We start from the raw sequence: 11,360 nt of genomic DNA, 5'->3' as shown, positions 1-11,360 counted from the left end.
GACCCTTTCACAGGGGTCGCCTAAGACCATCGGAAAACACATATATAATTACATATTGTTTTTGTGATTAATCACTATGCTTTAATTATGTTCAATTTGTAACAATGAAAATACATCCTGCATATCAGATATTTACATTACGATTCATAACAGTAGCAAAATTACAGTTATGAAGTAGCAACGAAAATAATTTTATGGTTGGGGGTCACCACAACATGAGGAACTGTATTAAAGGGTCGCGGCATTAGGAAGGTTGAGAACCACTGGTTTAGAGGTTCCCTCCCAGGAGCCCATCAAGGGCCAGTCCTTTGTTTGGAATGTGCAAGGTGTGGACAGCTCGGGCCTGCTGAGTAACCCTTTACTGCACACGCTCCCTCCAGCCACACCAATCATTTAGCGCCCCAGAAGCACACCTGTTTCAGCCTACTTTCACCAGCCCTTCCTCCCCATCGTCTGGTTGATCCCACATCCCTCAACACTCAGCTTAGGTATGTGCTTCCTGGAACCTGGGCCAGAGAGCCTTGTCCCTGCTCCCACGTGTGACCCAGCCCTGGCTGCCCCTGCCTGCAATCCTGGGATTGAAGCTGATGTTTGCCGTGTCTCTGGCTGCCCTGAAGAGGGGGCCAAGGCTTAGTAACCTCTCTGGGCCTCACTCTCCTAGTCTGTAAAGCGAACCGGCCCCAAATGGACCTGTTTTCAGGAGCAAGTGAACAATAAGGCATCTTAAACACATAGAAGGCTGGCCGATGGTGTGCCATTATCAGTAGATCCCTGGCAGCTGGGATGTTGGAAACAAATGACGCATTTGATAAATGGCAAACCACAAGCCCCCGTAGAAGACTGTTTTTTTGCAGTTTTTTAATAGTATAAAAAGCAAAGACCTTTGTATAAATGCTCTTCGGGAGAACTTTAGCTGCAGTTTATTAATAGCTAAAGTTCTCAGGAGCTGAGGAACTGAGCCGTGTGGGTGGCTGCTAACAACAAACCCGGCTTGAGGTGGCTCTGCAGTGACAGGTGTGTGCGCTCACGCAAGAAGGGCTGGGTGCCAGCGTGCTTGGGGCCTCAGACACTTGCTGCGGCCTCCTGAGGGTAAAGAGGCCTTGCTCTGAAGCCCCCAGGAGAGCTTTGTAAAAATGTCAAGGCCAGGATCCTGCCCCCAGAATGACATCCATCATTAATCTGGCAGCGTTGGATTTTTTTTTTTTTTAATTGAATTGAGAGAGAGAAGGGGGGGTGGATTTGTTTATGCATTCATTGGTTGCTTCTTGTATGTGCCCTAACTGGAGATGTAACCCACAACCTTGGTGTAGCGGGATGATGCTCTAACCAACTGAGCTACCCAGCCAGGGCCCGTGTACCTTTTGAATGCTCCCAGGAGGTGCTAATGGGCAGCCTACTGAGATCTGCTTAGACTGAGCAGACCCACCAGGAGCATGGGCGGCCGTGGGGTCCTCTCTCCAGAAGCACAAGGCTGTGTGGAGGAGAGACCTGGCAAAAAAAAAAAAAAAAAAAATAGGGTTGTTGGAGGAAGGCAGAGGGCGAGGTGGAAGTCGGGGAGGGGCAGCAACAGTGGGATGAGGATTGACAAATTACTTTAACCTGAGCCTCTCTTCCCCCATCTGTGCCCTGGGGCCTTCTTCTCAGCCTCCCTGGTAGGATGATTGGGAAGTTAGCTGAGGGTCCAGCTGAGGAGTGTGGGTAGCACAGGGCTGGGCACACACAGCTGTTGGGGCTGCGGTTAGCTGCCTGGAAATCCCGTCTCTGCGTTGGAACTGGTACTCTCGTCATGCAGCCAGAGGGCCCACTGAGCAGTGGCAGCTGGACCATGAATTCATATTAAACTTGAGGTCAGCCACAACCCACATGTCTTCTTCATGAGAATTTCTTCACGGCTGGGTGTTCACAGTCCCTGCTGCTGAGTTATCCCCTCACTGCACAGTCCTCCTTCCTCCCCAGCCCCCAGGGGCTCTCCCCAGAGTGGAAATGTGGGCATGTGCCTGTGCCTGGCAGCAGTGGCAGTGAGCGCCCTAACTAGTGCCCAACCATTCGCTACACTTGCGCGCAGTAGCTGCTACCCCGCTTTCCTGCCGAGGGAACTGAGCCTCAGAGAGGTTTGCTGTCCTTGTTTGAGATTGGAGCGCGAAGGAGTCACAGGTCACGCCTCACTTTTGTCAGACACTTTCTGCTTCCCAACTGCATTCGTTCTTTTTTTCTTTCTTTTTTTTTCTTTCAGAGAGGAGAGCTGGGTGCCAGCATGGGAGGGAGAGAGAGAGATAGAAACATCCTTGATGAGAGAGAATCATTGATCAGCTGAAGGACTGCGCCCTCAAGCCCTCTAATTGAGCACTTGGGTTTCATGCCCGCCCCTTAGTTAGAAGGAAGGTGGGGGTTGCTCCAACATGCCCTCTGTCCTCCTAAATGATGAGGGATGTGCATGGATGGAGCCCTACCATAGAGCTCAGCTTTCCAGGGCCTGTTTCTTGAGGTCCAGAAGGCCGCTCAAGGAGGCACGCTCTCCCCACTTCCTCTCCCCGCTTCCAGCCGGAAGCAGGGAAACCTGGGGAGCAGATCCTACGGGTGGAGCTGGGTGCGCTTCGGGTCCCGCTCGTGAGAAGCTCCTGGAATCTGGCTGCCTCCTCGGGGACTGAGGTCAGTTCAGGTGCCTGCCCTTGGACTCCCCGTGGCCGTGGGGCTCCTGCTCTGCTGAGTACACGCAGGTCCCAAGCACTCTCTCTCCCAGCGCCGCTCCGCCTTTCCTAGCTGACGTAGGGCCGGTCAGGAAGAGGAGAGTGGCCTCATTAGGACCGTCCGTCCCCGCCGCTCCAAACCGCGCCCGTGCCAGTGAGGTTGTCTTTCCAAAACTGCCATCTGACCATGTCACTTCCTCTGCTTTAAAAATCTTCCCAAGGTTGCGGACGACGCTGACGATTTGCTTTGGGAGCTGGAGTAGCTGCTGCCACCGGAGTCTGGAGCCATGAGCGGGTTTAATTTTGGAGGCACTGGGGCCCCCACAGGCGGGTTCACATTTGGCACTGCAAAGACAGCAACAACCACCCCTGCCACCGGGTTTTCTTTCTCTACATCTGGCACTGGCGGGTTTAATTTTGGGGCTCCCTCCCAGCCCACTGCGAGCACCCCTTCTACCAGCCTGTTCTCACTCCCTACCCAAACGCCAGCAACACAGACCTCAGGATTCAGTTTTGGAACCACAGCTCCTGCTACTGGAGGCACTGGGTTTTCCTTAGGGATCAGCACCCCAAAGCTAAACTTGGGCAATGCAGCTGCCACCCCAGCCACAGCACAGCCCACTGGCTTCGGGCTCGGTAGCAGCACCCTCACCAACGCCATCTCCAGCGCCGTCACCTCCAGCCAGGGCACAGCACCCACCGGCTTTGTGTTCGGCTCCACCGCCACCTCTTCTGCTCCATCCACCACACCCGGGGGCTTCTCGTTTACAGGTGGAAGCACGTCCCAGGCTGGGGGGACCTCCAGTTTCAGTATTGGCTCCATGGGGAGTTCGGCCCAGCCCTCGACACTTGCTGGGTTGGCCTTCCCCCCAGCCACACCGGCAGCCACTGGAGCAGGAACCACACAGCCAGCTGCTCCCGCGCCCACTGCTGCCACCACCAGTGCTGGACCCACACTCTTTGCTTCGCTGGCTACTGCTCCAACCTCGTCTGCTGCCACCGGGCTCTCCCTTGGTGCCCCAGCAACCACCGCTGGAACGTCTGGGCCTGGAATGCTGGGCTTCAGCCTAAAGGGTCCTGGAGCAGCTCCCACCGCGTCCACAGCGACATCCACCGCCGCCACCACCACCAGCACCAGCAGCTTCTCCTTGAATCTAAAACCCCTGGCATCAGCCAGGATCCCCAGCAATGCGCCCACTGCCATAACCGCTCCGTCTGGCCCCAGTGCAGCCACTGGGGTGTCCACCAGTCCCGTGATGACCTACGCCCAGCTGGAGAGTCTGATCAACAAGTGGAGCCTGGAGCTGGAGGACCAGGAGCGGCACTTCCTGCAGCAGGCCACCCACGTCAACGCCTGGGACCGCACGCTGATCGAGAACGGGGAGAAGATCACCGCCCTCCACCGCGAGGTGGAGAAGGTGAAGCTGGACCAGAAGAGGCTGGACGAAGAGTTGGACTTCATCCTGTCGCAGCAGAAGGAGCTGGAGGACCTGCTGAGCCCTCTGGAGGAGTCCGTCAAGGAGCAGAGCGGGACCGTCTACCTGCAGCACGCCGACGAGGAGCGCGAGAAGACCTACAAGCTGGCCGAGAACATCGACGCACAGCTGAAGCGCATGGCCCAGGACCTCAAGGACATCATCGAGCACCTGAACACGTCCGGGAGCCCCGCAGACACCAGCGACCCCCTACAGCAGATCTGCAAGATCCTCAACGCACACATGGACTCCCTGCAGTGGATCGACCAGAACTCGGCCCTGCTGCAGAGGAAGGTGGAGGAGGTGACCAAGGTGTGCGAGGGGCGGCCCAAGGAGCAGGAGCGCAGCTTCCGGATCACGTTCCACTGAGCCCGTGGCCGGGCCGCAGCGCCGCGGGTTCCCAGTGTGTTCAGTGGGGGAGTGTGCGGTTACTGTTTAGCTTTTGTTTGCTATGAAGTACTGTTTGATTGTCTGTTTCTTTCAAACAGTTGTGCTGTCGAGAGAACTGTTTGTGGTTTGAGTTTTTGCATTTATAAGTAGAAGTATTCTGAGTGTTCTAGTCCGAGCAGCAGCCTAGTAGGTATGCTTTCTCTGTATAACTTTTTTGTTTATCCCAGACCCTTTTCTTTTTTTCTTTTTTTAAATATATTTTTATTGATTTTTATAAAGAGGAAGGAAGGGAGAGAGAGAGGAAGAAAAAAACCCCACACTTTGTGAGAGAAGAAGCATCGATCCGTTGCCTCCTGCACGCACCCCAACTGGGGATCAAACCCGCAGCCCCGGGTATGTGCCCTGACTGGGAATCAAACCTACAACCTTTCGGTGCACAGGACAGCGCTCAACCAACTGAGCCACACCGGCCAGGGCCCAGACCCTTTTCACCTACTGCAGCCTTCCTCATCGTCACTCCCAGCCCGGGTTCCCTGGGCAGCCTCTCTGTCTACCGTATAGTCATAGGTGCCGTGTAAAAAGACTTGGTTCTCGGGGAGACGGCAGCCTGGTGTAAGGTGCACATGTGGAAACTAGCCACCTGTGCAAAGTGACTTGTGACTGAACAGGCCGTGAGATAATGAACTTCCCAAGAGGAGGCAGGGCAGGTAGATGAGGGACTTGAACAGGGTGGTGTTGACAGAGTCAGACTTGGGCCAGGGGGGTCTTTGTGTTTTTTCCTGGCAGACACACCTCAGCTTCCTGGTCTCAATGTTAGGCCTCCCCACAGCCGTGTCAGGTGGCGTCCTGCCGTGCCCGCACCACAATGAGCTTACACAGAAGACTTGCCACTCTGTATTGTGCCGACTGTTTACTTCTGGGCCTCACTGTTAGATTGTGAGCCCCCGTGGGCAGGGCGTGTTTCTTGTTCCCCTTGGTGTCCTCAGCACAATCCCTGTCATATTTATCAAATGAGTGAACAGTGGAGATGAAACCCACAAAACGCCTGCTGAAACGGCAGAGGCAGCCACAGACTCGGTTCTGCCAAGTGTTCCCGACGCCGAAGCAGCCCTGTCAGCCAGTGAGGCCCCGCGTCCAGAGGCAGAAGCCGGCCCGCGGTAGCCCAGTGTCTTTCCTGTCCTTCTGCTCGCTGCACTCGGAAATACCCAGGACTGTATGTCGCTCTCCTAAATAAAATAAAATTCATTGTGGAACAGAAATAAGCTGTGCTGTTCCTGTGGATAACTTAAAGGGAGAAAGCTGGGTGAAAGGAGCGGGTTCCAGAAGACTGGAGCTCAGAAACAAGCCAAACTGAGCAGGACACGGCGTTCTCACTACACACACCCAAGTTGCGGGTTCCTCTGACGCTGGTGGCGGGAGAGGACAGGAACACAGGGAACCTGTGAAGTGTGTCGTTCTGGGTTACAGCTTAGAAGACACATAATGTCATCTGTCCCCATCCCTCAGGGTCACAGCTGTCCGCAGCTGTTGACCAAGAGGCCAGGTTGGGTGATGTTCAGATACCGGCCTACGCCCGCCCCTGCCCCCACTCCAGCTTCCCTCAGCCATGCCCACCGAGCCGTGATGGTGAAGGAGTGCCAGGGCTTGTTCTGGAGAGTCAGGGTCCACTTTCCCCAGCCTTGATCGTGAGTCATTCCTTTGACGACCTTGAGCTCCTGAGGACTAGTGTCCCATCCGAGCAGAAGCCACAGCAGAGGGAGGGGAACTGGAGGAGGGAGACCCCAGCAGCCCCACTTGCTTCTCCAAAAGCCCCGCCCCCTACGGCAGAGGCCCTTTGTGTGGTCTGTGAGCCTTGACCATCTGATCCGACCTGACTCCTCCACCTGAGGGGAGGAGAGAGGGAGGGGCCTTGAGTCCCCGGAAAGTAAGGAGTAGTTTGTATTTCAGCATCTATTTGTGGAGCCCCTGCACTTACCTGATCCTGATATGGCCTTTGGGGTTACAAAAATGAAAGTGTTTCTCTATCCAAGGAGGTGGCTGTCCCGGGCCACACAATTGATAGAACAAATTTTTTCCTGAGCTTGCACTTCCAGTGTATATAATATACCTATTATTTCATATATTAAACATCAGTAAAGCTTACCTGCTTGCTTATAGTTGTATTTTTTAGTTTTTGTTTTTTGTTAATCCTCATCCGAGGATATTTTTCCATTGATTTTTTTTTATTTTTTTTTTTAGGGAGAGAGAGAGAGAAAGACAGAGAGAAACATTGATGTGAAAGAAACACATCGATTGGTTGTCTCCTGCATGAGCCCTGACCAGGGACAGAGCCGGGAAAGAGCCTGCAACCAAGGTACGTGGCCTTGACCAGAATCAAACCTGGGACTCTAGTCTGCAGGCCGACGCTCTGTCCACTGAGCCAAACCAGCTAGGGCAATAGTTGTATTTTTTTTTTTATTTCATTATTTTAAAATATATTTTTATTGATTGCAGAGAGAGAAACATCAATGATGAGAATCATTAATCAGCTGCCTCCTGCATGTTCCCCGCTGGGGACCAAGCCCATAACCCAGGCATGTGCCCTTGACCAGAATCCAACCCAGGACCCTGCATTCCACAGACCAACGCTCTATCCACTGAGCCAAACCAGCCAGGGCAATCGTATTTTTTAAATAAAAACAAACAAGTTCACTTTTCCTTCCCACACTCCAGGGCGATCTTGGGCGCCCCAGTTTGAAGAACACGAGCAGTTATCATAAATCGGACAGTGGCCAGACGGGAGGAAAGGTCACAGTGCGCTGGCCCCCTGGGGGGATGGCCCAGCAGGCTTCATGGTCCCCAGGGTGCAGCAGGGTCAGCGGCGACTAGGGGCCACCCTGCGGGTGACGGCTCCATTGTAACCACACTTTCCCTTCCAGGAGGAAAACAGTGCACCCTCGCCAGTCCAGACACATGGCCTCTGCCCGCGCTCCTCTCCATTAAGTCCAGGCACATCTCAGTAAGCTGCACGCCTTTCTCCCCGATAGGGATAGAGGGGCGATCGGGTTTGTGGTTGTGGCTTTCTCTTCACCTCCAACCACTGCCTCCCACAATGGCCCTGCCCCTTCCCCGAGATGAGGCTCGTCGGGCACCGCATGGCACGGAGAGGGTCAGATGATTGAAAGAGATTTACAGAGCGAGCGAGCGGCCTTGATCTAGGGGAGGCGGAAACGGGACTCCGAAGCAGTGGTGTGCTGGTCAGTGTTGAACGCATCTCTCCAGGCGGGGGAAGCCCTGCCGGGTAGCATATGCCAGTTCCCACGTGAAGTCACCCGACACGAACTTGGGAAGTTCATGCACACTGTCCAGATGCAGTTAATTCACCTCCAGAGCATATACTTGTAAACTGTAAGCAAGCAATTGGGAAGGAATGAGTTTTGAGTCTCCTCTTTTTTCTTTAGTTTATATTTTTATTGATTTCAGAGAGGAAGGGAGAGGGAGGGAGAGAGAGAATCATTGACCAATTGCCTACTGCACGCCCCACACTGGGGACCGAGCCCACGACCCGGACATGTGCCCTGACCAAGAATCAAACCATGACCTCCTGGTTCATAGGTCGATGCCCAACCACTGAGCCACCTGGCCAGGCAAGTATCCTCTTAGTTTTTAACAAAATTAATTGTAAATATTTATAATTTTTTAATAATGGCTTGCAAGTCAAAACCAAGAAACGATCCTGAGGATTAGCCAGTAGACTCCATGAACTGGTACGCGCCAGCCCCAGCACACCACTGCTCCCTCGAAATTGTCTAGGACAGCGGTTCTCAACCTGTGGGTCATGACCCCTTTGGCGGTCGAACAACCCTTTCACAGGGGTCGCCTAAGACCATCCTGCATATCAGATATTTACATTACGATTCATAACAGTAGCAACATGACAGTTATGAAGTAGCAACGAAAATAATTTTATGGTTGGGTCACAACATGAGGAACTATATTTAAAGGGCCAGAAGGTTGAGAACCACTGGTCTAGGAGCTTTAAGAGTCTTGCCCTCAGACTCAGGGCAGCAGCTGAGGACTCCCAGGAGCAGAATCCCTCATCCTCAGAAGCCAGGCAGAACTGTCCCCAGCTGCCCCCGTGCCTGTCCCACAGCTTTCACCCTCCTTGGCAAACAGGGTCCCCACAAATAGGGACTCACCCAGGCACCCCCACACCTTGCCTTGACACCATTGTGGTTCACCCGTGAGCTCCAAAGACTTCCCCAAGGCAGAAACCAGACCTGGCGTGCTGCTCCCCGGGGCCCGGGTCCAGCGTGGCGCTGTGGATCACATCAGACCCCTGGTTCCAAGGACTCAGACCCCAAGTCCACTGAGGGGAAGTGACACTGACAGTGGCAATGTCGCTCACATGCAGTGTGAGCTCCTACTTAGATCTTGATTCAAACAAACCAGTTGTTTTGTGCCGACTGTTTACTTCTGGGCCTCACTGTTAGATCTTGATTCAAACAAACCAGTTGTTAAAAGTTTTTGAGACATTCAGGGAAATGTGGACATCGATTTAATTCCACTGTCAATGTGATACTGGTATTATAGTTTTATTTTTTTAAAAGTAAGTTCTTGCTCTTGCTGGTTTGGCTCAATGGATAGAGCGTCGGATAGTTCACCATCCTGGTCTCTGTGCTTATATAGACTTGAAATTTTCCATAATACGCGTTTGAGAAGGGAGGGCCTACCCTCCGCAATCTCCCAACCGCTCTGCCCCCACCCCAGGACCCTGGCACCGCTGGTCTAACAAGGGGATCAGGACAAAGCCACCACTATTCGCCTTGACGATGACTTCTGTCCCAGGCTAACCGGAAGGCCATGGGCGCTGAGAGAGCCCCTGAGAGCCAGCCTTGCAGTGAGTGTCCCCCTCCCCCCACCCCACCCCCCAGGCTTGGTGGGGTTGGAAACGGGAAGGCGGGGCAGGAGGGCTCTGTGAGAAGGATGCCCCTGCCCAGGGGTCAGGCAAGATCAGGGCATCAGTAAGTCTGCCCTCCGCCCTCTGCCCCCCTCCCCTGTCCAGGTCTGGACTTCTGCCGGGGGCCCTGGGCATTCCCGGGGCAGGCGCCACCCCCTCTGAGACTCTGTGAAAGTTTTAATACCCCCACTCGGGGTCTTTGGGCCAACTCAGAGGAAAGAATGCACGCCCTGCCCTGGCTGTGTGGCTGCTGTCGCCATTAGCGGCCTTCCGGGCCACAAAGGCGCCAGGAAGCCGGGCCAGACTGCTGACAGCTCCACACTCGACCTGAACCCCATTAGAATCATCCTTGTGGTTCTAGAAGCAAACCAGACACAGCAGGGTTTCCTCCCGGAGACCGTTTCTGTCTGGAAGGATTGACATTTTGTCTGGAAACTCCATCATGAAACCAGACTATCCCACCATTAACTGAAGCAGACATACTCGACCTGGGGGAGGCCCAGGCCTGTCCCCCAGTGGCCACACCCCCGGTTTTCACAGTGTGTCTGTAGCTCCTACCCACAAGCTCAGAGAACCTATTACAGATCTGTCGGATTGACATTTTGTCTGGAAACTCCATCATGAAACCAGACTATCCCACCATTAACTGAAGCAGACATACTCGACCTGGGGGAGGCCCAGACCTTTCCCCCCAGCGGCCACGCCCCCGGTTCTCACAGTGTGTCTGCAGCTCCTACCCACAAGCTCAGAGAACCTATTCCAGATCTGTGATCTAACCCGTTCCACCTCACTCCATACCCTAACTTTAGCCCTAATGCCCGTCTCAGTATTATCAGCAGTGGCTCTGAAGGTCTGGTTACTTCTGCCAAAGCGGTCCCCAAATGACTCAATCTCCCGTCCCCCAAACCACCTCTGTCCTGTGGCCTTCCTGCCCACTGCACCCAGGTCTCCATCCTGGACCGTATCCGGTCACCCTTGGGAGTTCCATCCACCCTCACCCTGACCCCACAAACAGCTGGCAGTGTCTGCACCTGTGGTGTCACAGCCTGAGGGGCCAGTGCTACTGGCATCTGGTGGGTAGAAGCCAGTGACGCTGCCCAACACTCCACGGTGCACGGGGCAACCCCCACAAAGATGGCCCAAGTGGCAGCAGCGCTGGGGAGGAGAGCCCTGCCTGGCCCCTCCCTCGCCCACGAGCCCAGCTGTGGCCGAGCAGGGCCGAGAGCAGGGCGGGAGCCTCGCTGCTGGGGTCAAGCACAGACTGCCCTTCTCAGGGGGTGACTTCCAGCCTGGGCTGTCCACTGTCAAGTTGTCAGGTTGTCCCTGGACCTGGCTGGTGGCTCAGCTGGTTGAGCATCGCCCGCACACGAAAGATCTCAGGCCCAGCTCCTGGGCAGGGCACATGCCTAGTTTGAGGGTTTGACCCCTCAGATTGCGTTCGGGAGGCAACCAATTGGTGTTTTTTCTCTCTCACATCAATGTTCTCTCTCTCTCTCTCTCTCTCTCTCTCTCTCTCTCCTCCCCCTTTCCCCTCTCTCTAAAAACCAATGAACATGTCCTCGGGTGAGGATTATATATTTTTTTTATTTTTATTTTTATTTATTTTTTTTTTTTAAGTATTTGGCACATGGGACTGAAGGACACCCATAGTCATTTTATCGGGAGCAGGAGACTGGCCAGGTCCGCCCTAGTGAGCGCCCCCCTCTAGTTCAGGCTGCCTCCTGATTCCCGCCTCCTGAGTCCTGCCGGCCTCCCTCCCGCTCCCTCTGACTCCTTGAATGGGTGTCTTGGGGGAGGCCTCACTCCACTCCTCTTCCTAGAGTCCAGGAGGCGAGTTGGGGTGTGCCGTGAGCCAGAGGCTTTGGAAAG

At 54.3% G+C, this 11,360-nt stretch overlaps 1 protein-coding gene across 6 annotated transcripts in view; it reads left to right on the top strand.

Annotated features, from left to right (window-relative positions):
- Nucleotides 1–11,360, top strand: part of LOC102244387 (nuclear pore glycoprotein p62) — a 32,179-nt gene that overhangs the window by 14,109 nt on the left and 6,710 nt on the right. For 2 of the 6 annotated variants that reach the window (XM_005879549.2, XM_005879544.2), the window contains exons 2-3: nt 7,471–7,550; nt 9,302–9,431. The exons of 1 other annotated variant lie outside the window; for it this stretch is intronic. In XM_005879549.2, coding sequence (XP_005879611.1) covers nt 9,395–9,431 — 37 coding nt within the window. In that variant the 5' untranslated portion in view covers nt 7,471–7,550; nt 9,302–9,394. Of the gene's footprint in view, nt 1–2,908; nt 4,860–7,470; nt 7,551–9,301; nt 9,432–11,360 lie in introns of those variants that run through there. 3 more of the 6 variants (XM_005879547.2, XM_005879548.2, XM_005879543.2) reach the window with 2 other exon arrangements.

Source organism: Myotis brandtii, unplaced genomic scaffold (assembly GCF_000412655.1).
Source record: "Myotis brandtii unplaced genomic scaffold, ASM41265v1 scaffold601, whole genome shotgun sequence".
Lineage (NCBI taxonomy): Eukaryota > Metazoa > Chordata > Mammalia > Chiroptera > Vespertilionidae > Myotis > Myotis brandtii.
The sequence above is the reverse complement of the archived record's forward strand: the minus strand, read 5'-3'. Positions and strand labels throughout refer to the sequence as shown.